Genomic DNA, 27,749 nt, shown 5'->3' with positions numbered 1-27,749 from the left:
AAACTCAGAAATCCACCTGCCTCTGCCTCCCAAGTGCTGGGATTAAAGGCGTGCACCACTACTGCCTGGTTCCAATTTCCCTTTTTCATTTGCATTGATTGCCAAGCAAGTCAGAGAGAATCCCAGTTAAAAATATTACTTGTGGTGCTAGAGAGATGGCTCAGCAATTAAGAGCATTGACTGCTCTTCTGAAGGTCCTGAGTTCAAATCCCAGCAACCACATGGTGGCTCACAACCATCCGTAATGAGATCTGATGCCCTCTTCAGAAGACAGCGACCATGTACTTACATATAATAACAAATAAATCTTTAAAAAAAGAAAGAAAAGCCCCATACAGTGGAACAAAGAATGCTAGACTCACTTTAATATATGTATGTGTGTGTGTGTGTGTGTAACTTGTTCAGGTCATGATCATACATGTCTTTAATTCCAGAGGTAGAAGCAGGAGGATCTCTAAGTTCTAGGCTACCCTGGTCTGCATAACTAGTTCCAGGCCAGTCAGGGCTACATAGTGAGACCCTGTCTCAGAAAAAATATTTTTTCTCAATATTTTCCACTTTGAAATCTAGATAATCCAGCTTGTGTGTTTTAAATTTAAAAATATTATGTGTGTGTATTTTGCCTGCATGTATGTGCACCACATGTGTTCCTGGCCCCCTTAGAGGCCAGAAGAGGGGTCAGTCCCTTGGAGTTAGAATAACAGATGGTTATCAGCCACTGTGTGGATGCTGGGTACAGAACCCGGTTGGATGCTCTGTAAGAGTGAAGTGCTTTTAACCACGAAGCCATCTCTCCAGCCCTAACCCTGCTGTTCATCAACACACTTCCACTGTGTGGTTTCAACTGTACTTTTACTGATCGTAAAATTAGTGCCACCTTCCTTTAAGAATTGAAAAATATGAAGAGAAAAAAAGAAGCCCTGGGAGATGGCTCAGTTTGTAAAGTACTTCATATGCTCAAGAACCGGACTTTGGATCCCTAGCACCCATGTAAAAAAATAGGGTGCTGTGTGTATCTACAATTCCATTGTTGGGGCAGAGTGGAAGCTTCCTGGAGCTCACTGGGCAGTCAGCCTAGGGAAATCACGGAGCTGGGAACCTGGACAGTGTTCCAGGACAGAACCATTCCCCTCACCCCACCCCATTTAAAAAAAAAAAAATAAGGTGGAGGAGAGTGATCAAGGGAAACACTGACAAGGCTTAAACACTCACACACAATACAACCATGTGATTTTTTTTTTGACTTTTCAGATCTAGTTTCTCTGCTCAGTAATAGCAATTCTCTCTCGGCTCTATTTACTTCCTCATACTTCAAGAATTTCACTTTCTTGTTTCTCTTTCACTATTGTCACCGTCACGTGTCTTGTCCTTAGGGTAGTGGCTGGCACTTAAGCATTAACATTGGGACTTCTCTGGACACGGGAACTAGCAAGCAGTTTGAGATTATCCGCTAGCTGCCTGGTTCTTCCCACATTGTCTCCTTGCTGGTTCTTTCCGTGACTGAGAACCCCGCCACCCCCATCCCTGCCTCCCCGCAACAGTTTAAGAATTCTGCAAGCAGCTGCCCAGGAGAAACAATAGGAACCTCCCAGCATCTCAGATACGGCGATTCTGACAGGGCCACTAGTCTGAGTGTGCCAACCCTGCTATGTGGTACACCAAGACAATGCGGAGAGGCCGGGATCAGATATGACGCCCCATCTTCACGTGGGCAGGCCGCCCAGACTTTGGGGACTCCGGGGAGCGCAGGTTCCGGGTGTACCTTCCTTCCTGTCCCACGGTCTCGAGCGGGTAGGACCCTTGGGTTTCCGTAGAGTGCGGCCAGCGGAGGGCGGAGCATCCGGAGGGCGGGGCTACAAGAGGGGCGGGGCTACCCGGCGAGCACGAGGAAAGGAAGGTGGAGTAGAGCGCGGGTCCTAGTGTCTGTCTGTCCCCGGCAAACCCTTGCCCCAGCCTGTACGCGCCCGGTACCGGCGCAGCGGCGTCTGCGTGGTGAGTCTGCCCGCCCTACTGGGCGCCCCCACTGTTCCCCTCTGAGAGGAGGGGGGTCGGCACGGAGCTCAGCTTGGTGCTTCGCAGTGGCGGAGCTCTTGCGCCTTGATGGAGGCGGGGTGGGGGCGCCGGCCGCAGGGTGTCACCGCGGGGCTGCGGGCACGAGAAGGCCTGGGGCGCGCGCCGTTCGCGCCCCCTCCCCCCCAGCGCTCGGTCCTGGTCCACGTCGGGGTAGGCCTCCTGGTGGACCCGGGGACCCCACGGTCGCGCGCCACTCGGCAGGTGCGCGCGGAGCTGGGAAGGCGGGCCCGAGGTCCCGCTGCGCTCCGCTGTGGCCACCCACAAAAATGAACAAGGGACGGCCACAGCCCACAAATGGGCCCCGCAAAAGTCCTGGAACCCCAACCCAAGGAACACAGACCTTGGAAGACTGCAGCGAAGGGCACCTTTCCTACACCCGTGGGCACCACTGACGTGGGCACAACTCCCAGTCACGCCTAAACTGTGAGGAAGTGGCTGCCCCCGCTGCATCTCCAGTACCCAGAATGGTTTGAAAATGTGCACAGACTGGTTGCTGATGTTTTTAAAAAGTTTGTTGAATGGTTGGCTGAATAACCTTATAGGATTCTAGAAGAAACCCACAGCCTTCAACCACAGGCTGGGCCCACAAGGATACACACATTCATTCACTCATTCATTCATACATTCATTAATACATTTAAGAAATAAATGTGGGCCAGGGACGGGTCATGGTGGGACTTTGTGGGTGGCGAGAGGCTGGGCCGGGTGTTGGTGAGTATTGAGCCTGGGCCTTCATTTTGTAATAAAAGCCTTAGGTGAGGAATGAAGAGAAGCCTGAGGGCCCAGGCCAGGGCTCCCCTACTTTCGCAGGCTGGTGCCCTGGTGCCATGACTGTGGAAGGCTACCTTGAGGCGGGGTCTAGGATAACCTAGCTATGGAAGGGAGCTGGGGAAAACCCACAAGAAGGATGTGGACTTTCCACATTCCATCTCTACCCAGTCAGGAGACTGCAGTCCTGCTCCATCCCCTGAGCCTTGGGCAGCACTACCCTGGCAGTCAGCTCTGATGTTCCCTGTGGGGAGCCTGAGCCGGTGCTGGGGCAAGGCTCAGAGGCTTTTTTGAGTGGGCTGAGCTCTAGGAAGGGTTTGGATGTAGACAGGGATGACGGGCTTTCTTGCCTAGAGATGGAATGGCTGTGGGGTGGCTTCTCACAGCTGTGTTAGCAGGCATTTCCCCCACTGGCTACAGGTTCCTCAGGAGCAAGGTGTTATCTCCTGGCTACTGTGGTATGGTGGGGTTGGGTACAGGCTGTGGTGACGGCAGGTGAAGAGAAGCTGACTGGCTGTGACATGCTCTAAAGAGATTTTGGTAGCCCCAAGGTGGCCAGGCTACTGGGGCTCTGAAGAGTTGAGGGTGTTCCTGCAAAGAGAACTATTAGGGCAGTTATTGGGGAGGCTGGGGGAGGAGAGGGGTGCTCACAGCTTGAGGTCATCTGGTTCCTCTTATTTGCCAGAATAGCCTACCCTGGGACCCAGCACGCTTGGGTGCCTGCGCAGCTGTGCTCCGGAAGGAAGGCCTGATGACACAGCCTTTTAGACCTTCTGAAGGGCTGTGTGCTGTGTGCTATTCCAGCTGCCCCTTTCTGCTCTCTAGTGGGATGTCGAGGGTTGGGGACCCACCTTTAGACTGTGTTCAAGACCAGTCATCCTCATCAGGGAGACAGGGAAGCTGATGGCTCCAGGGATGTGAGCTGGAACCTTCCAGACCGGAAGGAGCCCCCCCCCCCCATCCCCGCTGTGGCTCTGTGGTCACTGGACATTTGTTCTGGGGTGGTATCTCTGGCCACCATTTGTTGTGCTGTGGCTGTGGAGGGCAGCTAGTGTTTCTGTTTCTCTCTGGGCACGCTGCCTGGCGGGCGGGCCACCCTCCGAGACCGCATGTATCCTTCCTCATAGTCTGAAGGAGACAGCTACATCGAAGCTTCTGGGTAGAGGGCAGCGGTGAGCAAGTACTACAGGGAGCCACCTTCAGTGCCTGATAGCCCACAGGGAGCTTTGTTTTCCTTCCCAGATTTTTTTTTTTAAGGCAATATGTTGCCCAGACTCCAACTCCTACTCAACAGTACCTCCTTGCCGGGCTGTGGTGGGACGCCTTTAATCTGAGAACTCAGGAGGCTGAGGCCAATGGATCTCTGAGTCCCAGCCAGGGCTATACAGAGAAACCCTGTCTCAAACAAAAGAGTACTTCCTGCCTCAGCCTCCTGAGTACTGCGACTGTAGTGTATACCGTTTATATTAGCTACCTCATTCCGTAGTACAGTAATTAGAGACTAGATTAGTATTCCCTTCTTCTGCCCTCTGGGCAGAGAGGGGCAGATTTACTTACCCAGGGTCTCAAAATCAGGAGGAGAAGCCCCAGTTTACCTGTGACACCTCATTCTCAGGCCATGCCCTGCTTCCCAAGGGAGGCGCATCCATGGAGACTGATAGACCGCCGGGGTAAGGAACATGAGGATCCCCACGGTGTTGTCTGCTTTTCACTACTAGGGAAAACCCCAGGCCCAGAGTGTGGTGCATGTGTGCTCTGCCTCTGAGTCAGACATGCACACCCCTTCCTGTGGACTCTTCCCTCTAGCAGCTAGAGGGATGTGTAGGGAAGCTGGAGCTTCAGTGCTGGGGTCCTTTATGGCGGGGTTTCCCCGGGAAACATCCTGGCACATGTCCACAGCTTCTCCCGCTCGGCGCTTCTTACTGTCTTGATCTTTATCCTCGACTTGTACTGCTTCAAACAGGGATGTTTCCCACAAAAGGGTAGCAGTTTCTACCCTAGCTAAAGGAGCTGAAAGGCAACCATTTCTCAAGGTGCTGCCATCTTGAAAATTGAATTCTTAGTTGGCTTTATGGGCACTTGCCCTCACAGACATGTTAGCCTTCAAGAAACAATCAAACAAGCCCAAGTGAAATCAAGCAAACAGAAAACAGAGGAAAGGATTTTGTGCGTTCTCTCTGTGTGTGTGTGTGTGTATGTGTGTGTGTGTGTGTGTGTGTGAAGTGTCTTCCTCAGTCATTCTCTATGTTTCTGTGTGTGTGTGTGTGTGTGTGTGTGTGTGTGTGTGTAAGACAGGACTCTTCACTCACTGGCTGGCCAGTGGGCTCTGGGCATGCTCCGGTCTCTGCCTCCCTAGCACCCAGACACAGGTTCAGATCACTACACTTGGCTTCTGCATGGCCCTGGTGATCCCAACTCAGACCTTTATGCTCATATAGGCCTGCAGTTTGCGGACCGAGCCGGATCCTAGCCCTGGTTTGCTTTAAATTACCCTTCTTCCTGAGTAATGCAAGCAGCCAGGTAGTGAGCACTTAGGAGCCAGGTGTTTCCCCACTGGCCCCTGAACCAGCAGCCTAAGGAGAGCAGTGTGCTTTCTGGCATTATGCCTGGAAGGGTGTGGATGGCTAAGCCCTGGCCCAGGACTGGGCTGTGTGGAAGAATGCAGCCAGATGTAGAGAGAGGTTGCCCATCTGCGTGTCATGGGACACAGTGCAGATTTTTTTTTGCAAAGCTTCCTGCATGGTTTCGAGTCTGGCAGGATCGCCTGGCCTATAGTGAGTGCACCCCCACCATGATGGCCACAGCCGGCAGGTCTGTGTGCCCGTGTTACCTCCTTCAGTGGCAGGCCTTCCTTGTGTTTGATTGTTTTGTTTTGTTTGTTTTATGAGTCAGGGTCTCACATATCCCAGTCTGGTTTTCAACTCACTATATAGCTGAGGCTGGCCTCAAACACATGATTCTCCCTAAGTGCTGGAATTACAGGCATCAAACCTTTCTTCAGAGGCCATAAAAGATCAGCTCTGAATCCTGGGTCCTTGAGATTCCAGCTTATCCGGTCAAGGGCCCTTGGCTGCAGCCCTGTGTCTCTAGAGCATCTATATTTGGTTTAGTTTTCATAACTGGTGCATAATACATATTTCTCCTATAGTGACGCTGTTCCCAATAAGCCTACCATAAGATGAAAAAGACTGCAGGTAGAAAAGGTATCAGTACTCTTAAGTACAGTGCATTACCTCAGCCCACCTTGTGTGTCCTCAGAACGGGCAGCTAGCCTTCTAAGGGGCACGTGTGCCTGATGGGGACAAAGGGACCCTGGAACTCACCAGAGCCACCGGTTCTAGGTAAGGACATAGAAAACCTTTGCCTGGATTTCTGTGGGGACTTTCCAACAGGCTTTTCTTTACCAGTCCTGGAGAGGTGTGTTGGTGTTGCAGGAAATATTAAAAGTGAGCCAGCACATTCTCACTCTAGTGCTGACACCAGCAGGGTCACAACACCATGCCCTGGCAGGGTCCCACCGGCTCTGTTCCACATGCCAGCAACCAAATTGATCCGCCAACCTCAAGGTTAGATATCACACTACCCAGTATCCCCATAAAATCAAAACTCTTAAAGCTTATAGTTAACCAATCAGATTTATATATCAATAAAATCACAGTTTATAAGATGTCAATACAATAATTTCAGAGCCAACTGATAATGATAAAAGCTTTATCCCAATTATTCTAACCTTATAATATCATAACTTCCTATGGCTGGTGTCCACCTCCATTTTGCCTTCTTTCCCTGAGATGCTGTCTCTGCCACCTTTAGCTTCACCTCCCTTTTCCCTGTCCAATCACAGGCCTCCTCTGCACTAATGTAATTGGACAAGGGAAATCCTGCGACCTATTGGGACTGACCGTCTGGAAGAGGCCTCAGGACCCATGGGAGCCCACCATGCCTCCTCAGTCTGTCGTGTTGCTATCTTATACCATAGACCTCTCTAGACAAGGCTAGGCAAGTTTCTGGCCAGGATATGGTCTTGTTTTTCTTTGAATCTAGAAACCAGGGAGGCCACACCACAAAGCCCTTACTGGACTGACCGTTGCGTGTGTGCCTCCAGGAGCACATCTCATTAGGCAAGATGACTGCTGTCCTGTCTCTCTGATGCAGGCTATTATTGCCCCTTTAGCACATGAGGAAAGGTGGCCTTTTTCTAGGGTGTGGAACAGGAAATTGCTGTTACCCAATGCAGGCCCACTGCCAGCTCTGCCCTCAGAGCATGGTGCAAACAGGCCAGTCGGCCTTCATTGCATTCTCTGCTGGGCTAGGTACCCCCAGTCCCTCTGTGACTAAGCTAAAGAAAGAAAAAAAAAAAAGAGTAAAGCATTGGGGGTGGGGCGGGAAGAGCAAAGGCATGCGAAGATCGCAGAGTGGCCTCTGAGACATCTGTCTGCGCCTCTGTTGGCTCGCCCTTAGGACATCTGACTCCCTTTCTGCTAGCCATCTTGTCCTACCAAGTGCTTAGATCTTGCAGAAGCCTAGGTCCTGGGTAGGGAGGGAAAGCAGGGGGCTGTAGTTCCCTCAAACATTCAAGCCAACTTCTGAGGGCCTAGTGAGACACAGTGGTGGACAGCTCAAGTGATGTGGTGCCCAGGCCCTTTCCCATACCATACCCTTCTGCTAGACTACTTTTATTTCCCTGTGCCAGTGGTTAAATACAAAAACTCTTGCCCACTAAGCGATTGCTGTACCACTGAGCTATGCTCTTGTTCTTAAAACAGTAGCGTTGTAGCCAGGTGGTGGTAGTGCACGCCTTTGATCCCAGCACTCTGGGAGGCAGAGGCAGGCAGATTTCTGAGTTTGAGGCCAGCCTGGTCTACAGAGTAAGTTCCAGGACAGCCAGAACTATACAGAGAAACCCTGTCTCAAAAAAACAAAACAAAAACAACCGTAGCATTGCTGGTGTGACGGCTCAGGTCTCTGATGCCAACACTTGGGAGACCAAGGCAGGAGAAGGAGAACAAGTTTCAAAGCCTGGACTTTGTAGTAAGAACTTGTCTCAAAAGCTCAAATAAAGGGCAGAAGATACAGCTGGCAGAAGCCAGGCACAGAGGTCAGTATCTGTAGCCCCAGCACTCAGACAGTGGAGGCAGGAGGATCAGAAGGGAAGACCATTCTTGCCTGCTATCAAGTTCTAGGCCAACCTGAAGGCTGTGCTGGGCGCTCTACTGACTGAGATGTGTCTGTATATCTGGGTATCTGCTTGCACACGCACACCCGTGCCCACGGAGGCCAAAAGACAGTGTTGAATCCCCTGGAACTAGAGTGACAGACAGTTATGAGCTGCCATGTGAATTCTGGGAAATGAATTCAGGTCCTCTGGAAGAGCAGCTAGTACTTTTAACAACTGGGCCGTTTTTCCGGCCCATATTCATTTTTATTAAGCGTAGCTGTTTATTTCAGTATGGGACATACCATGGAGATCAGACTGCTGAAGTCAGCTCCTTCTTTCCCCAAAGTGAGTCCTAAGGCTTCAGTTTGTATAGATGGGTTTGGTGCCCCATGCCTTTAGCCGCCTTATAATCTTGGCAGCCACATAGATGTTCTTACTACCTGTTCCTTGTCAAATACTTCGTAAACTAAACGTTTTCTCCCCAGCCTGGATTTGAACTCCCCGTGCAGATCAGTCTGTCCTCCTGTTTTAGCTTCCTGGATGTTGAGGTTATAGTAAGAAGCACCGTGCCTGGCTGGGTTTCCTCTTTTCAGTAGTGTCTTTTGAATCATAAAAGTTTTCAAATTTGAAGACTAAGTTATATAATTTTTCCCTTTTGTTATTTGTGCCTCTGAGCTATGTCTAAGATATTACCTACTACAAAGTAATTGAGACTTCTCATGTTCTCTTTTTACATTTTTTAATTTTATTTTATAAATTATGTGTATTGGTGTTTTGACTGCATGTCTGTGTACCATGTCTCTGTCTGGTGCCCCCAGAGGCCCAGAAAAGGACATTGGGTCTCCTGAGCCTGGAGTTACAGTGCTCAGCCGCCATGTGGATCCTGGGAATCAAACCCAGGTCCTCTGGAAGTGAAGCCGGTACTCAACCGCTGGGCCGTCTACTCTCCAGGCCCCCTGTGGTTTCTTTAAAGTGTTACAGGTTACCCCTTCTTACACTTAGACCTATCTTTTTTTTTCTTTTAAGAATTTGTTATTCAGGAGCTGGAGAGATGGCTCTGTGGTTAAGAGCACTGATTGCTCTTCCAGAGGTCCTGAGTTCAATTCCCAGCAAGCACACAGTGGCTCTCAGCCATCTGTAAAGGGATCCGATGCCCTCTTCTGGTGTGTCTGAAGAGAGCTACAGTATATTCATATACATAAAAAATAAATAGATAAACCTAAAAAAAAAAAAAGAATTTGTTGTTCAAAGCCAGGCATGGTAGTGTACTCACTACCTCTGATCCCAGCATTCAGAAGGCAGAGGCAGATGACTCTCTACTGGAGGCCAGCCTAGTCTACATAGTAAGTTTGAGGACAGTCAGAGCTACATAGTGAGACCCTATCTCAAACAAAAAAAAATCTATTATTCAGGCTGGCGAGATGGTGACTCAGTGGTTAAGAGTTGGCTGCACTTCCTGGGGACTGTGTGATTCCTGGCATCCACATGGGAGCTCACCGCACTCTGTAACTCTAGTTCCAGATCATCTGACACCCTCTTCCGGCCTCTGTGAGCACCAGGCACATGTGTAGTGCACAGAGATACATGCAGGCAAAACACCACATACATAAAGTAAAAATAAAATCACTTGGAATCCTTTAATGAACCTTTCTGTGTAGCTTCAGGCCCCTCCCTGTGGCCTCGAACACCCTGCATCTCTTCAGCTATTCTGCTGACCTTGGCTTTCACCCGGACAGACTGCTGAGGGAAAGCGTGTGCTAGGATTCCAGAGGAGCCCGGCGGTGCCACCTCATGACTGGAGCAGCGCAGCCTTGTTTGTGGCATCGTTGGGCCGTGTCTGCTCACTGACAGCTGGGCTCGGTTCCTCTTAGGTAACTCCTAACAACTTAGTCAGAGCGTCCTGGCTCTGTCTGGCGATTCCCTGACTGAGTGTGTCCTGTGCTTGCTGATGCCGCCCGTGGTACCCTGGACAATGTGGCCTTGGCCAGTGTATGTCTGAAAGGAAAGACCTCCGTCAGCTGGTATTTTCAAATTATGTGTATGTTTCTGAGTGTTTTCCCTTTTTGTATATGTGTGTACCACACGGATGCCTCGTGCCTGTGGGGGCAGGAAGGAAGGAGACAGATGCCCCAGAACTGGTGTTACAGACAGAGGCCACCATATGAGCTGGGAATTGAACCCAGGTCCTTTGGAAGAGCAGCCGGTGCTCTTCTGAGTCCCCTCTCCAGCCTTCCTAGCATCCATTTTTAGTCTTTTGTGTGGCATCTGGCAGAGGTAGGAATTCATGCCTTGCTAGGAGATAGTTGGTTATCCCGGTGTCCTTGGTTAAAACTCCGTTCTCTCCCTAGTGGTGGCCTGGAGGCAGTGTCTGATGAACGGTGTTCACCGCTCTCTGTTTCTTGGACCAAGCTCATTCTGTCATGACTAGTGCTGTGGTAAGGTTTGAAATCAGGAAGTGCAAGTCTGTCCACTTTATTCCTTTTCAAGTTTGGCTATTTTGGAAAATGTCCTCTATTCACAAATGAGTTTAGGATGTGTTTGTCACTTTCTGCAGAAAAAGCCAGCCAGAGTCTTTTTTAGAGGAATTGTATGGAGTCTGCAGATCCCGCGAGGAGCGCTCTAGTCTGACAGCATGTTGTCTCTTCAGACCCTACAGGCCTTCCATTTTTTATCTCAACAGCGTCCACAGTTTTCATTTAATGTCCAGGCCTAATGCTCGAATTACGTATGTTCCTAAGAGTTTTTAAATGCTTTGTGCATTAATTTTGTTCACAGTCCCAGGATTGATGCCAGGCTCTTGGTAGACATGTGTTCTACTGTGGTGCTGCAGGCCTGTACAATTTTCTGTTTCTTGGTGCCATAATAGTCATTTTATTTTGGGCTATGAGTGGTGTATAGAAAAACATCCGAGTGAGGGCTTACTCTCTGCTAGCCCGTTTTCCTTATGAATTAGTTCTGGTAGCTTTGTTAGTGGTTTCCTAACACTAGATTCCTTGGGTGCTGAATGAAAGGTCACATCAGATCAGTGTGTTCAAGGGCTTCCAGAAGATTCCACTGTGCAGCCAGGCTTGAAAATGGCTGAGAAAGCTGGGGACCGTGGCACCTGCCTATCCGGGGGCCTGGGAGGGAGGCTCAAGAGTAGAGCTTGCTGGCAGCCTGCCTGGCACCCCGCCCTCCGTGGGATTTGTCTTGGTCTATGATTGGTACGTGATAGACAAAGAGGCCTCTCTGTCACATCAAGGATTTAGTTTTGTGGTCTTAATGTTTGTTCATCTTTATGAGTAGGTGACGAAGCTGCTCTCTGGTGGGGGATGGGGGACAGGAGAGCACATCTGTTTGCTGGACTGCTTTCCCTGAGTCCTTTCCTTAGTCTCGTGAGCTCAATTGAACTGTTTTGTGTCTGGGGGAAGAACAGCAGCATCTGTTATCTGGACCTGTGAGTTTGGGGTCTCTCTGTCCTGCCACCTACCTGTGTGTGTGTCTGTGTGTATGTGTGTGTGTGTGTGTCTGTGTCTGTGTGTCTGTGCGTGTAACCTCAGGTGAGAAAATGCCTCATTTGCTTGTAGGTAAGCCTGCCGGGCACTTTCTTGATTGGTGATTGATGTAGGAAGGTCTAGTTTATTGTGGATGTGCCACTCCTGGGCTGGCGGCCCTGAATTCTATAAGAAAGGCGGCTGAGCCAACCTTGGAACAAATCAGTAAGCCACAAGCCACACTCCTCCATGGTCTTGGCATCAGCCCGTGCCTTCAGGTTCCTACGGTGACTTCCCTCAGTGTGTGTGTGGGGGGCAGGGGGTGTGTGGGGGGCATGCCTGAGAGTTGTTGTGTAGAGTTGTTGTGTATACAGAAATGTGTACTTTTCTCCCCAAGACTAAAACACCTCCTCTTCCCCCCTCCCCCCCACAGTGACTCCACCTACTCCCACACCTTGAGGATTCTAGGCAGGCTTGTTTTGTATTTATTTTGAGACAAGGTCTTAGAAAGTTAGGCCAGCCTTGAATTTGTGATCCTCCTGCCTCAGTCTTTTGAGGAGCTGGGGTTATAGTCTGTGTCACCATGTTTGTTCTTGACCTGAGCAGAAGCTGGTCCTGGGGTCTCTGTGACTGTAGTTGAGAAGGGCCTTTGCGTCTTGTGTAAATGTGAAAGGGTGCTTTAGTCACAGGGCTCAGGCTCTGGAGCCTCCCCCTGAAGCAGCACTATCTGGACAAGACATTTATACAAATTTAACATTCTTAGGATTTTTTTTTTAAATTGTGCTTCCACACTTGGAGTCTGAATGAAATATTGGAATTATGTCAGTGCACGAGGTATTTTAGATTTGGGGGTGTGCAGCGTTCTGAACTGAAGGGCTAGCTCATGCTAAGCGTGTGTGCTATCACCCAGTGTTTCTAAAACGCGTCTCTAACAGAAACTCCCCACCCCGGGGACTCTGGGTAGCGGAGTAGCTTTACTACTGCATGTTGACTTTACTGTGCTCTTGGCTTTTTAGACACTTCGGGGGATAGTGGCGTGGACAAAGCTCACTGCTTATGAAACAGTCGGGGTTTGTGTCATTAATGGGTAACCAAGTCTATTCTCGTGCACATGTGACCCCGTGTTAACTGAGTAATGCTTCCGACAACACTTGATGTTTGCTGTTTCCAAAATTGGACCCTAGATCTAGAAAAAGTATAACTTCACTTGCTTACTTACATTTTGCATGCTGGGGATGGAATGCCCAGGCCCTGCTCATGGAGGCAGGCGCTCTGCCATCGAGCTCTGTCCCAGCCCTTCCGGGATCCTTACACCTAAAGCCGTGGGTGGGCAACCCTGGAAGATCTCAGATGTGCTCATTGTATTGTAAAAAGGGAGAATTAGGGAGAGGTGGAGGGATGGATACTGGGAACTGAATCCAAGTCCTCTGGTAGGATAGCCAGAGCACCTAACCACTGAGCCATCTGTCCATCTCTCCAACCCCCCCCCCCTTTAGTGTATGTGCGTGTGCATTACACACGGAGGCCAGAATAGGACATCAGATCCCTCTGGAGCTGGAGTTACACATGTTGTGAACCTCCTGACGTGGGCCTCTGGAAGATCAAGAGGCCTTCCTGTTTTTGTTTTTTTGTTTTTTTTTTTTTTTGACTTATTTATCTAATTTTTTTATACATATGAGAATACACCACCATTGCTCTCTTCAGACACCCCAGAAGAGGACATCAAACCCCATTACAGATGGTTGTGAGGCACTGTGTGGTTGCTGGGACTTGAACTCGGGACCTCTGGAAGAGCAGTCGGTGCTCTTAACCACTGAGCCATCTCTCCAGTCCCTCAAGAAGCCTTCCTAACCACCAAACCATCCCGCCAGTCTCCAACCAGTCACTTAAAAATACTTTTTTTTCAGGTGTTGAGGGTCTAGCCCAGGGACACAGGCCCACTAGGCACGGCTGGAGCCTGAGCTCCACACCCACAGTTGGGGATTATTACCGTTTTGCCCCTTAGGTTACTGCTCGCTGCAGAACGCAGACATTAATGCAGGCCTTCGACCACAGGCCTTGTCCAGCGGGATGCGGCTCCCACCCCACAGCCACGGGCAGCCCTGCGGGTGTCTCTAAGTTCTTCTGTTTCTCATCATCTGTGCATCTGGTTCTTTGACACTTGAGTTTTATTTATTTATTTGTTGATGTATCTTTATGGAGACAAGGCATCGTGTAGTCCAGCCTGGCTTCCAGCTCACAGTGTAGAAGAGAGTGGCCTTGAACTTCTGATCCTCTCTTTGAGTGCTGCGGTTCCAGGTGTGCGCCAACCCACAGGGTAGCCCAGGGCTTTGTGCGTGTGAGGCAGGCGCTCTCAGCAGGCTACACCGCAAGCACTTGAGCAGTTTCAATGGTACCTTGTTTTTCCTATTAAGGAACGAGTTAAATATTTCGCATATGCTCGGAAAACCGTTTCTCCTGGTTGCTTCTTGGCATTCATCAACCCTGGGTCTGGGGGCCTTTTTCTTCTCTGGATCTGGTCTTTCTCTGTACTGCTTCGTAGCCCCCGGCACCTTGGACATTTGAGTGGATGACTGGGTGCTCAGAGGAGGGTGTGACTATCTCCGTAGTATTTATCACATTTCTTTTCTCTATTACTTGTATAGATAAACTTCAGCAGGGCAGGGACACAGGGACTCCCTGCTCTGTGTAACAGCACTTCATTTTGTACCTTCCTCCCTTCTGCTGTGGCCTGAGTCTGCACTTTGGCCCTGTGGGAGGCGGGCTTTTGTGAACTTTAGCGTTTTCAGCTACTTCAGGGCAGTTGGCTTCTGTGGTACAAGAGAAACTTCCGGATCCCTAAGAGAGTGAGGTGGAGTCTGAGTCGTCTGACGTTGTCTATTCATCCTACTCTGGGCACATCTCTCTGCCCAGAAACTGCTCTCTCTTCCCAAGATTCCGCCTGATGGCTTCTGGAAGAAGTGGCCTCTGCTATGGCCGAGATTGACAGCTGTGACTGATTGACAGCTGTGACCTCAGTGAAGTGCTTGCAGAGTGTGCTTTCACACCTGTGTCTAATGATTCTGGATGTAATGAGACATGCCAAGCAAGGTGGTTTTTTTTAATTAGAATTTTTATTCGCCATTGTGTGTCTGTGATGGAGGTAGGCCCGTGCGTATGGAGGTCACAGTCGGCTCCCCTTTGACCTTTCACCTTGTTCCAGGGATGGACTCAGGCCAGCTGCCTTGCTGGCCGGTGAGTACCAGCTCTCCTGCTTGCTGCTGGTGTGAGCTTTTTGAGGGACCTCTACGCTATTTTCCATGGTAGCCATACTAATTTGCATTCTCAGTAACAGTATATATGGTCAATGGATAAACTTTTTTTTAACCATGCAACAAAACCTTTATTAACATTTTAAACAGAGGTTCAGCAATTACTGAAACTTTGTAGGGGTTGAGAGTAGCAGGTTTTGAGATAGGGTTTCTCTGCATAGTCCTGGCTGTCCTGGAACTTGGTTTGTAGATCAGGCTAGCTGAAAACTCAAGGATCCACCTGCTTCTGCCTCCAGGTGCTGGGATTAAAGTTGTATACCACCAAGCCTGGCTGTACTGAAACTTATAATTTCTAAATTTAAATGCACAAGTGGTTTTAGTGTAGAGTAATACCATCAGTGCCTACCGGAAGTTTAGGCCAAAAAAATGGAGACCAGGTGCAGGCTTGAGTCTTCTTGGATTGAAAAGAGTACAGCCATCTTTCAGCTGCTTGCCTGCAAAGATGAGTTCCTGGTGGGCAGGGTGGGCGGTGCCCTCATGATCCTGGATTTGGCCCTCACATTCAGTGGGCTCTACCTCCAGGGTGTGGGTCTTCACAAAGATTCACATCTTAAGCTGTTAAGGAAGGGATTAAAGTGCACAGTTCAAAGCACATCAGCGCTCCTAGTTATAAGCACTGCTGCACGGGACAGAGCTGCTCGTCCAGACATCTTCAACGAAGTTCTTAAATGACTTCCGTCCAGTCAGTTACGGTAGATCGGAAGGCTTGAGTGGCAGGCTCATTTTACCATCCACACTGTCTTGCTGGATCAGAATGATCCTCCAGATTCTATCTCCTTCCCATTAAGTTGGAATACATACTGTCTGCTCTGCCTCGTCGTGTGGGAAGAGGAAGTGGTTGGTGGTTTGGGAGGGCTGTGGTCCTGTAGCGTGGATGCCCTGCGGTCTTGCAAGTGTGTGTGTGACTAGCCGGGAAACCCACTAATCAGTATGAGGGTTAGCAGCAGCAATTCTGATGGGTAGCGCTGGTTGGCCTGATCAGCTTTACTGAACGTGTGAAGCAAAGTCAGCTCTGGAGAGCTGGCCTGGGGTGCCCAGCCCGGCGCCATCCGAGGCTTCAAGGAGGACGACTGCAGACCTGACTCACTGGGGCGCCGCTCTGGTTCTGTGCAGAGAGCAAACAAATGAGCCAAAGCCAGTGGGCGGCTGGGTGTGCCTCAGCTGCAGGTGCGACAGTGTCCTGTGTCCTGACGGGACCCCACAGAGGCACAGCTTCGGGGAACAGCCGCCCACACCATGTGTATGTCCTCTTCCAGGTGGTTCCCTGGACGCTGAGCCGGCGGTGGTGGGAGCTACACAGCCCGTGTCATGGACTCTGAGGTTAGATTCTGCTATCTTTTTATTTTGTTCTTCCTGGGTATCCCTGTTCATGATGCAGCCTGACTCCTCATTTGACAGGTCGGCCAAGATGCACCTCAGATAGCCAACAGAATTCATCTCCATTGGCAGCTGATAGGGACTTGGTATGGAATGGGGACATCCTTCCAGAAGGACGGAATGCATGGGTGACTGTCAGCCTGGTAGACATAGCAAGCACAGCACAGAGGCTGGACAGAAAAGATCTGGAAGTTCCCTCTTGCCCTAATCAGGGGCTGAGCTGAGCGCAGCCAATAGTGCTTTCTAGCCTCCCGATGTCTCCTGCTGCCCTGCAGAATCCCTAGAGAGTGGGTCCCTCCTGTGCCCCTCCTCCCAGGGACAAGGACAGGCAGACCTGCTGCTGTCCCCTTCCCTTTCTGTGGAGCAGGGACGCCGAGGCACAGAAGTTAGGTGACATCTGGTGAGACCACAGTGGAATGCTGACATTTTCCCTTACATCTTGGCATTTGACATCCCTGCCCCACATCAGAACTTGTATCTTGTTGTAGGTGTTTCTGACACTATGGTAAACTAATATAAAGTTGGTGTTTATTACAACTATTAAGTGCACAGTTGAGGGACATTAAGTGAAGTGGGTTTCATTTCTAAGTTTTGTTGTATTGCAGGGCCTTGTGGTACAGGTGTTGCCAAGTGCTCCCCCTTAGTGCTCCCCCTCAGTGCTCCTCTCCAGGGCTGCTTTTGGACACACTATAGAATTGGCAGAGAGGCTGGAGACCCTCCCCACTAACTCTGATGATGCACATGTCCCTCTGAAGGGCAAAGGCAGAGTCCCACCTGGGTCAGTGCTCCCCAGAGTTTATTGGGCATCCTGTGCCTGCTCATGACGGAAAGAGGAACTGCGTGCTGCTAGGAGCGTGGCCCATGCATGCTGTCATGCTCAGCCATGAATGAAAACATGGATGGAACTGAAAGCGTCCCTGAGACCTTCCCTCAAAGCAGCTTCCGCAGTGGGTTCTGTAGACGGTGGCTAGATGGCGCCTTGGTGTCTTCTGTTGGAAAACGTGCCACAGGCTGTTTCTCTGCCCACAGGCCTGTTCCGAGGACTTTTGGGTTCTCGGAGTTACTGGTTCTCACAGGCCAGTGAGACTCAAGTGCAGCTGTGCCCTGACCCAGACTCCCATGATCCTTCCTGACTCCCTTTCCATCTTAGGTCAGCAACGGCTCAGGCCTGGAGGCCGAGCGCGTCACAGACCTGCTGGTGTTCGGATTCCTCCAAAGTTCTGACTGTCATCTCCACCCAGAGCTGGAGCTGCTGGCGCAGGAACTGCCCGTGCAGCTTTACCCAGAGGCAGAGCTGGAAGACGAGCTGCAGACAGACGGCAGCCGGGCTAGCCGTCCCTTCTACCACGGAAGGATACAGCCAGGTAGGTGCTGGCCGTGTCCGTTACAGTCGCCTTGCCTCCTATAGGAAACATGTGACTTGCTCTTACCTGAAGAGATGACCGAGTGCTGAAGCATTCTGACCCTCATTTCCATACAAGGAAACTAAGGCATAGCAGAGAGAAATGGCTGACCTCGGACCAAACTGCCCATGTGTCAGGAGCAAGGCTCAACCAAGCTTCTTCATCAGGGCAGTCACCTCCTGCTAATAAGCCTGTGTCGCTCTGCCTCATCTAGACCTCACCTGTCCCGGACCTGAGCCCTGGCTCTCTTTCAGCCTCTGTTCTGACTTCCCTCTGTTCCCAGGCTGTGTTTGCAGCTGAAGAGAACTTCCTGAAGGCTGGGGTGCACCGAGTGCTCAGAGGGCTTGTGGGCAGCATGCAAGTTGGCATCATTGAGAAGTTCTTCAGAATGTGTGTGCCTGGGGCGCTGCTCCTCCGGCATGTTCTAGAGCTGGAGACTACTGGATGATTTTTTTTTTAATGCATGTCTGTCTGTCTGTCTGTCTGTCTGTCTGAGAATGGCGGTGTGCGCATGCCCTAGCATATGTATGGAGTCAGAGTTGGCTCTTTCCTTCCACCATGTGTGTCCTGGGGATCAAACTCGGGTTATCAGACTTGGCAGCAAGTGCCTCTGAGCCATCTCCATGGCCCTCAGATGGTTTGGATCATGGTTGGAATCACTGCCCTAAAAGCCTCCACGACCTCCTGCCTAGACTGAGGCCTTCCAACCTTGGCAGGCCAGGGGCTAGAGACGGAAGTCTGAGACAGACAGTGCCTTGCTAAGGCCTTCTAAGGACTTGGGTTTGTCACTAGCAAGCCAGCAGATAAGCAGCTTTCAAAGCCAGACTTGGTGCCTGTTTCTAGCTCTGGTGCCTCCGATCTTGGGCACCGAGGCTTCACTGCCCTCTAGTGGTTGTGAGGGAGACCAGCAACTAGTTTGGCTTTTTGTTGTTTTTGGTTTTTTTGAGACAGGCTTTCTCTGTAGACCAGGCTGGCCTCGAACTCAGAAATCCATCTGCCTCTGCCTCCCAAGTGCTGGAATTAAAGGCGTGCGCCACCACTGCCCGGCTTTCTTTTTTTTTTTTAATTATTTTTTTCCTCTGGCTAATTAATTCTTTGAGACAGGGCCTCACTGTGTTAACCTGTGAAACTTATTGCATAGACCAGGTTAATTATGAACTCCCAGAACTCTGCCTGCTTCTGCCAAGTGTGGTTCATTTTTTAAATACCCTGAAGTGGTATCTTGAGTAGGCTGGGGTGTGACCGGTGTTCTCCACAAGCCAGGTCGCGCCAGGCAGTCCAGGAAAGGCTCAGGAAGGACAGGGCAGCGCGGGAAGGGACTGGCTGCGCAGGTGTCTGTCACCCCGTGCTGTACCCACTTCTTTCTGTATCACTCCATGCCAGACTTCAAAGCCTGGCATAAGTCAGGGTGTCAGCAAAGGTGACTCTGGGGCTGACAAGGCCTTGTAGACGATCGGCTGCAGATCGATTGGACTTGGAAGAAGGGCAAAGTAGTGGCTTCAGCAAGTGAGTGGGCGGCCGAGTCTGCCTAGAACACTCGGCAAGTAGTGGATTTAAATGACAGGGAACCGGAAGCCATGTACTTACTTGTCACCCAGCAGAAGTGAGTGAGCACTGGAAGGTCTTGAGGAGAGCCGTGTGGTGGCCCTGGGACAGGCATCGACTGAGGGGGGGCCTGGAGCACCGCTGAGTGTCCACTAGTGTGAGGCCAAGCTACTCTGCATTAAAGCAGCAGTGACACGGGCAGGACGCAGGACGGAGCGGCCCTCCCGCCCTCGCTGCCAGCGCTGAATACCTTGGGCCTCTAGCCACTTCCTTAAAGTGAGTCCCTTCAGGACCCAGCTCACTGTAGCCTCTTCGGGTTCTGAGGTACAGTGGGGGTGAGAGAGCCGGTAGGCCTGCATTGTGAGGTCCTGTTTGACAACTGACTGAGTGGGGGAGCAAGCATGTCACTGTCAGGATAATTAGGAAGCCACAGGGACGTCACAAACAAAAACTACAGTGATATTTATTGATATTCATTCATTCATTCATTCATTCATGCGGCTGCTTACTGGGCACCATCTACACACCAGCCATAGTTCTTAAGTGTTGGGGTATCTGATAGTAAAGCAAACGATTTTAAAACTAGTTTTTTTGGGGGGCTGAAGAGATGGTCATGATTAAGTGTCCTTGCAGAGGACCCAGGTCAATTCCCTCATGTGCATGAGGGTGGCTCACAACCCTTGTGACTCTAGTTCCAGGGATCCCGCACCCTCCTTTGACCTCCATGGATAACGGGCATGCAGGCGGTACACAGATGTACACGCAGACGAAACCCTCATACGCATAAAATGCACTAATCTAAACAGAATTGCAGTTTCTCAGAAGCTTACTCCCAAGCAGCCCAAAAGAGAAAGAAAGGGGAGCAGACGGGGGTGGGGGTGGGGGGCAGAAATGACAGGGCAGGACCCCATGTGGCAGAGCAGAGACTCAGCCGTCACCGGCTGCATGGGCTGCACGGCCCTTGGCTGCTGGCTCCCCTCACTCGGGGATTCCGGATGCCGCAGCTCAGGGCCAGTCCCCGGCAGCAGCAAGCATCTAATCTGGGAAAGGCCTGCTTCTTCAACCAGATTCTGCTACTCGGGCCTTCCCTGAACCCAGGGACGGGGGCCGTGCATGGTCCCCACGAGGGCACGTGTAGAGGTAGGAAATGGCCTGGAGTTGGTGACAGAACCATTGTTGCTGAGTCTGTTTGTATTTACTGCCTCAACATTCAGATTCTGAGAGTCAGGAAGAAATCATCCAGAACATTGCCAGACACCTCGCCCAAGTCGGCGATGAGATGGACCGCAGCATCCAGCCCGCGCTGGTGAGCCAGCTAACCGCGCAGTTCATGAACGCCAGCCTGTCGGAGGAAGTAAGTATGACTCCGGACTGTGAGCCCTGTCCCTGACTGCCCGGCAGCATGGTCTCCCAAAGATCCCTTCAGTCAGAGTAGGGAGCTGAGGGAGGCGGGCCTCCAGGAGGACCTGGAGAGAAAGACGCAGGCAGTCTTCTGTTGTGGAGAACTCGATGTCATATCGGTTCCCCAGGGTGACCATCAGCCTGGCTGTGTGGTTATAGTCAGCACACAGAGACAGACACAGCTCCACCTCCTGCTGGGTATGCTGCGACAGACCCAAAGCTTTCCCTCAGCACCAGTCTGGGGGCTGTGAAGTGCCCGCCTATGGAGGGGCCGGAGGAGGGAGATTCTGTGCCTAGGACTCTGCCAGCTGAACTCATGGCTGCTCTCACATCTAGATTCATTGCGCCTGCACACAGCCTGGTTTTGTGCTGTCACACTCTCCTCCTGCTGCTCTCCAGCGCCTGTCAGAGAACATAAGCATCTGTGAGCAGCCTCGGGCTCCTCCTATGGGGTAGATTTTTAAAATGTGAGCCACAGAACTTGAAGCTCACTTCCCCCCACCCCTCTACGTTTTCCTTTAGTTTTTTGGGGTTTTTGTTTTGTTTTGTTTTGTTTTGAGACAGGGTTTCTCTGTGTAGTCCTGGCTGTCCTGGAACTCACTCTGTAGACCAGGCTGGCCGTGAATTCAGAAATCGGCCTGCCTCAGCCTCCCAAGTGCTAAGGATTAAAGGCCTGCACTCCCTCCCCATTTTTAAGATGTGGAGTTGTGTCTGCGTGCACCTCACGTGTGAGTGCTTGCAGGTGCGTGCACAGGCATCAGGTCCCCTAGAGCTGGAGTCACAGGCCATTGCGAGCTGTTGCCTATAGGTGCTGGGAACTGAACTGGGTCCTCTGGCAGAGCAGCAACTTCGGATCCAGTGTCTTCCTTTCCCGTCTGAAGAGAACATGTAGCCCCCTAAAGCTAAGCCCACTAGTAAGACGCGCCTAAGATGTACTCCCGTGCAGTCAACTCTGTTTGAATCCAAGTGCAGGGGACAACTCGGGCTCCCATGTGGTCTTCAGTCGTGTGCACAGGCTGCTGTCTAACTGTGGTCTGTGGAGAGCGAATCCTCTATCATTCCCTCCACCCAGGCTCTCAGCTCCTTATCCGGCACTCCCCTCTGAAAGCCCGCTTCCTCCTTTGGCCCGGTTCGATCTCTCTAAAGGGACTGTCTTCTTTAATGTGCAGGACAGAAAGAACTGCCTGGCCAAAGCCCTCGATGAGGTGAAGACAGCCTTCCCCCAAGACATGGAGAATGAGAAGGCCAAGCTGATAATGACCATGCTATTGGCCAGAAAAGTGGCCAGTCACACACCATCTTTGCTTCGTGATGTCTTCCGCACGACTGTGAACTTTATTAACCAGAACCTGTTCTCCTATGTGAGGAACTTGGTTAGAAATGTAAGGACCAGTGACACCAGCCCCGCCTGCTTGCCTATCCTATCCTAACCCAGCAGCGCCTCCGCTGAAGTCCCTCTGTCCCCTCCCCCCTTGGAGGCAAGGCTGTTTCACAGTACTGGTGGGAACCGAGCGAGCTGGGGAGACATGGAGTGTTTAGGAAGATGGCCCAGGGCTCAGCTCCCTTGGCCTACTCTGCATAAGTGTGTGCGGTGTGCATGTGGAAGCCAGAGGTGTCTTTATTCCACTCTACCTATCTTTGGGAGGTAGGGTCTCAGTGAAGCTGACTCGCCCTTTAGGCTCAACTAGCTGGCCAACAAACCCTGGGCCTCCACCTCCTCCCTTCCCTTCCCCGCTGGGGTAGCAACTGTTTAATGTGTATTGATGCGCTACCTGAATGTACGCCTGTGTACCATGTGTGCCTGATGCCTGGATAGGCCAGGAGGGCGCTGGAGCATTTGGGACTAGTTACAAGTGGTTGTGAGCAACCATATGGGTCCTGGGAACCTGAACTCCGCTCTGCAGGCCTGCGTAGGTCTGACCGAGCCATCTACACAGCCCCAGGTATTATAATTATTTGTGTGTGTGTGTTTATGTGGGAGCATGTCTGCCACATCACATAGGAGATCAGAGGACAAGAGGTGTGCTTCCCTCCTGCCACTGTGTGGGTCCCAGGGACTGAACTCAGCCCATCGGGCTTGGCAGTGTAAGCCTCTACCCACTGGCCCATAACTTAAACTCTTTAGGCAGAGAGAAACTAACAGGAATGATAAATGAGTTAAGGGACAACCACTGCCAGGCTCTCCAGTGACCTGGGAAGATGTCCACAGCTGGGGCAGCCCTGAGTTTTTATTGTGCCTGCACAGGAAGTGGTTACACGGCGCTAATAAGCCCAAGGCCAGACCTCTGAGACTTCTCCAAAATGGCCCTGCGGTCAGAGACTTGTGCTCGGTTACACAAACCCAAGTGGAGTCTGGATGGAGCTCTCTAATCTGCACTAGTATTTTAGAATGTTTGGGATTTTAGAGTATGTCAGAAACATTATCCAGGATCCCCCTCTTGGGGGAGGGGGTTGTTTGCTTATTCTGGGGGAAGGCAGAGTCCACACTCCCAGATGTCAATGGAATGCAAGCAATTCTCCTGCCTCTGCATCCTAAGTGCTGGGACTACAGGTGTGCACCCCCACACCGGGGTGAGTGGTGCAGGGGACAGGTCTGCGCATGCTCGGCAGTCACTGTTGACTAAGGCAGAGCCTGGTGCCTGTGTTCTAAAGCACTGTATCTATCCTACAATGAGACTGACCCTGCTGCTCCCTTCTTAGGAGATGGACTGAGGGTGCCTGCAGAAGCCAGGCTGGCTGGACCCCGATATGGCGAGAATACTGAAGCTGCCTCCAAAGGAATGGTGACCGTGTAAACAGACACTGGAGTGAAGACGGGTCCCAGCGAACAGCTGGCCCCCTCTCCAGGTGCTGGATCCCAAGCTGGAGTCACTTAACATTTCTGCGTTCAGCTTGAGTGCATCTGCAGAGTTTACACCAGCTCCTGCATCCACACCTCGTACCTTTGTGCGGCTGTACAGGTACCCACTTGAAAATTAAACTTAAAAGCAGGCTGTAAGACAGAAAAGCACCTTTGTACGAATGTGAGGTGACTGCTCATGAGAGGCCAGCTCTGGGACTGGGTCTTCACCACACAGGTGGACTCCTGTTTAAGGACAAGAGCGCTAGGAGAGGGGTATCGGCCCGTGAGAGTGACGTCCACCCAGCCTAGTGGACAGATACCCCAGTGCTCACAAGGCCACCACCTGCCTTTGTAAAAGCCAAATGGCTGATCTCCCAGCCCAGCCCAGCCCTCCCAGGAGTTTAGCTATTCCAGGGTCAACTGTCTTCTCAAGATTTCTATCCCAGTGGGAACAAACTGAATCGTGCATACAACTTGTCTGTGTGCTGTCAGTTGTTACAATCAAGCTCTTGCTAGGGAATGCAAAGAACAACTCACACACCAGTGTCACAGCAGAATGCACAAGAGAACCCTGAAACAGCCGGCCATCCAAACCGCAGCAGGCCACTCAGGTCACAAGGTGCCCTCCAGTCAAGCCGGACACACGTTCTTGGCTGCAGAGCAGAGCTGCCATCCTGGTTCCCCAGGCAGCGATGCAGAGTCTGTGGACCAAAGCCAGATGCCCCCTGGCGTCTGTACTTGAGAGACACGGCCTCACCGTGTCCTCACATGGGTACATCTTCTGCTGAACTTCGATGAATTGGGGTCATAGGCACGAGCCACCACAGCCTGCATTCTAGTTTTGAACTCATCCCAGCCATGGTGGCTGTGATGGCTTGGGTGAATCCTGTAAATTAGTGGATCTTTCTTTAGTAACATGATCTTTGTGTAGGTATGAATGAGAAATTATTGTTAATTCAGAGAATACTTTTCACTCTGTTCTAAAAATATGTGAACTGCTGTAAGTGATAGAAATTTGTTTCTTCAAAATAAAATTAAAGGTTCTTCTCTAAAAGATGTTTGGGATAGCTCTATCTCCAACTGATCTACTACATCAAAAGGTCAGATCATGCCAACATAAACACACAGCGGCTTGGGGTCACAGCTCCGAGGGCTGGCTTTATTCCAGTGACTTTGCCAGCTCTGCTGACTGGGAGCTGAGTTGTGGTTTTATATTCCAGGATCATACTTTCAACACTGAAAGGCAAACTAAGCAAGCATGTACTTTTAGAATATAAAACATTACCTGATGTAATCCCTCTAAGTAAATAGTGGACAAAAAGATGAGTCACCAGTTACCATAAAATCTCACTTTATTGTCACCTCCAGGGTTCCCCCCCCACGATGTTGCTTCTAACTGAAAGCACAGTTTGTAGACTTGAATTTTGTCACTCGCCGATATAGAATAGATTGGGCACAAAGTAGACAACAGGATGGGAAAGGGGCCAGAACAATTCACAGTAATAAACTGAGCAGATCAGACAGTAGCAGTCAGCGCTGACGGAGCGCACTGCAGATGGATGCCTATGTTAAATGCTTATGCTAGCTTAATTTTTTTAAAGATAGGCTCTCACGTGTCCAAGGCTAGCCATGTCTTCCTGCCTTCCCCTGAGTGCTGGGATTACAGGTTCGTATTCCATGCACAGAATGGAAGTCAGGATTTCATGCCCCCTGGGCAAACATTGATAGCTACATCCGCCTGACTCTGCTATGTTAATGATAACCATTCCAGGACCTGGGTGACAAGATACTAGGAACCACTAACAAACTGAGTTTAATCAAGGAGTTAGGAGAAAGAGGCACTTTTAGTCTCAAGGAAGAAAGACATAGGTTGTCAGAGCAGGGGAAATACAGGTCCAGGAGAAAAAGGTTTTCTTTTCTTTCTGTGCTGGCCAACAGATGGCCCAGGGATACAGGACCACACAGACTGTTTTAGACCTCACTAAGAGAGGTGTGTAGCTCACCTTCCTGGGGAAGGTCTCCACAAACCTGTCATCTCACAGTGACAAAACATGGCACTGGCAAGAAAATTGCATGGATCAAGGTGCCTTCCTCCACCAAGCACTGGGACCCACACGTCGGAAGTAGAGAACAAACTGACTTCACAAGCTGTCCTCTGACTCTCACATGCACACTGTGGCATGCAGCTACACATACGTAAACAAAGGAGCAGCTCCTCGAATCAACATGTCTGCGAAAGCTAGCCGGTAACCAGCTCATTCCGTGATGACGGGCAGCACCGGAGCAGCCGTGCTGGCTTGGCCCCCGAGCCAACTGCTAACTTGGGCCTCGGCCTCGCAGGGGTCCCTGAGACGGTTCTGACCTGAGACACTATAGCAGCGGAGGGGCTGGGGCTGTGTAAACACGGGTGTGGGACGGGCCCTAACGGCACAGGGACCTGGCAAGCCAAGTGGGTTGGAGGAGGGCTGTGGGGACGACCGGCAGAGCTCCCAGCTCTCCGGCTCTCCAAAGGGTAGGTAGCTGTGGACCACAGAGTCGGTTCTGACGGACACAGCACTGCTCTGTGGTGGAGTTTCACTAGGTGAGCAAGACGGAAGACTACCTGGTCGATCCCGATCTAAGGGCCAAGGATCCAAACAGTATCTCTAGGAGTCCACTCATCCTTCTGGGTGCCTACCCTGGACTGATGGCCACCGCAGGGATAAAGGACCAGAGGATCAACAACTACCAAAAACAAACAAACAAAAAATGTCAGATGCCAAGTGGCTGCCTTCATGTCACTGCTTGGTGATGGCAGCCGTGCCAGACGGCCTGACCTTGTTTGTAGCAAGGAGACAACCCATTAACCAACAACACTACAGAGCACAGAGTGACCCTCAGACACGTCACACAGTGGCTAAAGGGACAGCAGTGCAGCTCGAAGCTTGAGTGCATACGTGCTCTGACTTAGTTTTCGGTGTCCCACAGACTCGGAGCTTAGCCTGCCTGTGGTAACTCTCACAGAACAGGCAGCGGAGCACAGGCTACATCTAGGCTGCTGCGTGCAGTCAGTTAACACAACTGTTCACAGGGACTCTGCCAAATATGTAGGGTCCCTAAGAAAAGCACTAGACCTGGATGGAGTCGGGAAGTTCCACTCACTGCCTTGCCGCTGATAAGCTAGGTGACTTGGTAATAGAGTTCTCGGTGGTTCCTACCCAGGAAGCTACCCAGACCTGAAGGAGGGTAAGGTGGGAACCCCCCAGCCCCTGGCATGCGGTAAGTGCTCAGTGGGCTTCAGCATAAGGAGGGGTGACACCCCCCCCCCACAGGGCTTGTCACAACCATCTCACAAATGGAAGTCCTCAATGCTATACTGTTGCTAAGAGATCACTCGGGGTGTGGGGGTTGGGGAGGGTGTGACAAGAGGCCAAGGCTCACCAAACTAGTGAGCAGAGTTCATGGAGAATTCATGAAGACCTAAAATAGGAGAAAGGAAAAGAACTTTTTTCTTAGTTAGAAAGTACAGTTCCCATAAAGCAGCTCTTGAAAGGTCAAATGGCCACATGTCACCTGTGAGCCGAGGCAGGAGCAGGCAGGCACTGTACTCTAACTAGGGGCTTAGCACAGAGGCTCACCAACGGCGGCGGCCTTCGGAGGACCAGGCTCCGAGGACCTTCACTCTACTGAAACACAGGCAGGAGAACCAGAGATGCTCTGGGTGAGGTGCACATGAACCAGCCCAAAGGAGCGTGCTAACTAGACCAGTGGCTCTCAGCCTTCCTAATGATGCAACCCTTTGATACAGTGCCTCGTGTTATGGTAACACCCGACCATAAAATGAACTTTTGTTGCTACCTCATAACTGTAACTTTGCTACTGTTATGCTACAATATAAATATCTGATATGCAGGATATCTGATTAATTGGTCCCTGTGAAAGGGTCATTCAGTCCCCCAAAGGGGTTGTGGCCCACAGGTTGAGAACCGCTGAGACAGACCATCTTCTGGAAGGCAGAGGTGCTCACTCAGGTCCCTCCTGCTAAGGCACTGGACTCCGCTCGGCCACTTCAGTACAGCAAGTAAGTCAGCCTTCTTTGGGTATTTTGTCAGGAAAACCTCCCTGGCTTTGGCTAAGTGAGCATCGGTCATTCACTTCATGAAGGAACAGCTGAGCAGCAGGAGGGACGCAGCACCTGTCTGGGATGCAGCACGCTCAGTTCCCAGCACAAGGTGCAGACACTGACGACAGCACTGGTAAAACTCCCGGCTGCTTTGTGACTGGTTCTGGGGCTATGAGCTCCCTAATCACGTTGAATGCATTCTGAACCCTTGCGGGCGGTGGGGGAGTGAGGGGGTAGGGGAGTGAGGGGGGGGGGGCAAGAACAGCTTCCTTCTGCCAAGTCCCTTAGACAACAGG

The 27,749-nt window shown here is 51.1% G+C and overlaps 1 protein-coding gene across 2 annotated transcripts; it reads left to right on the top strand.

Annotated features, from left to right (window-relative positions):
* Positions 1-1,690: 1,690 nt before the first annotated feature.
* Bid (BH3 interacting domain death agonist) lies at positions 1,691-24,405 on the top strand. Of its 2 annotated transcripts, none has more exons than XM_052174759.1 (6): positions 1,691-1,791; positions 16,040-16,103; positions 17,311-17,524; positions 20,323-20,462; positions 21,679-21,891; positions 23,210-24,405. In XM_052174759.1, exons 2-6 carry the CDS (start codon positions 16,092-16,094, stop codon positions 23,219-23,221), a joined length of 591 nt encoding a protein of 196 aa, XP_052030719.1. In that variant the 5' UTR covers positions 1,691-1,791; positions 16,040-16,091; the 3' UTR covers positions 23,222-24,405. The 2 variants fall into 2 exon arrangements, with proteins under 2 accessions (XP_052030719.1, XP_052030718.1); XM_052174758.1 differs by lacking the exon at positions 1,691-1,791 and adding an exon at positions 1,865-1,992.
* The last annotated feature ends 3,344 nt before the right edge of the window (positions 24,406-27,749 follow it).

This window comes from Apodemus sylvaticus, chromosome 2, assembly GCF_947179515.1.
Source record: "Apodemus sylvaticus chromosome 2, mApoSyl1.1, whole genome shotgun sequence".
Lineage (NCBI taxonomy): Eukaryota > Metazoa > Chordata > Mammalia > Rodentia > Muridae > Apodemus > Apodemus sylvaticus.
The sequence above is the reverse complement of the archived record's forward strand: the minus strand, read 5'-3'. Positions and strand labels throughout refer to the sequence as shown.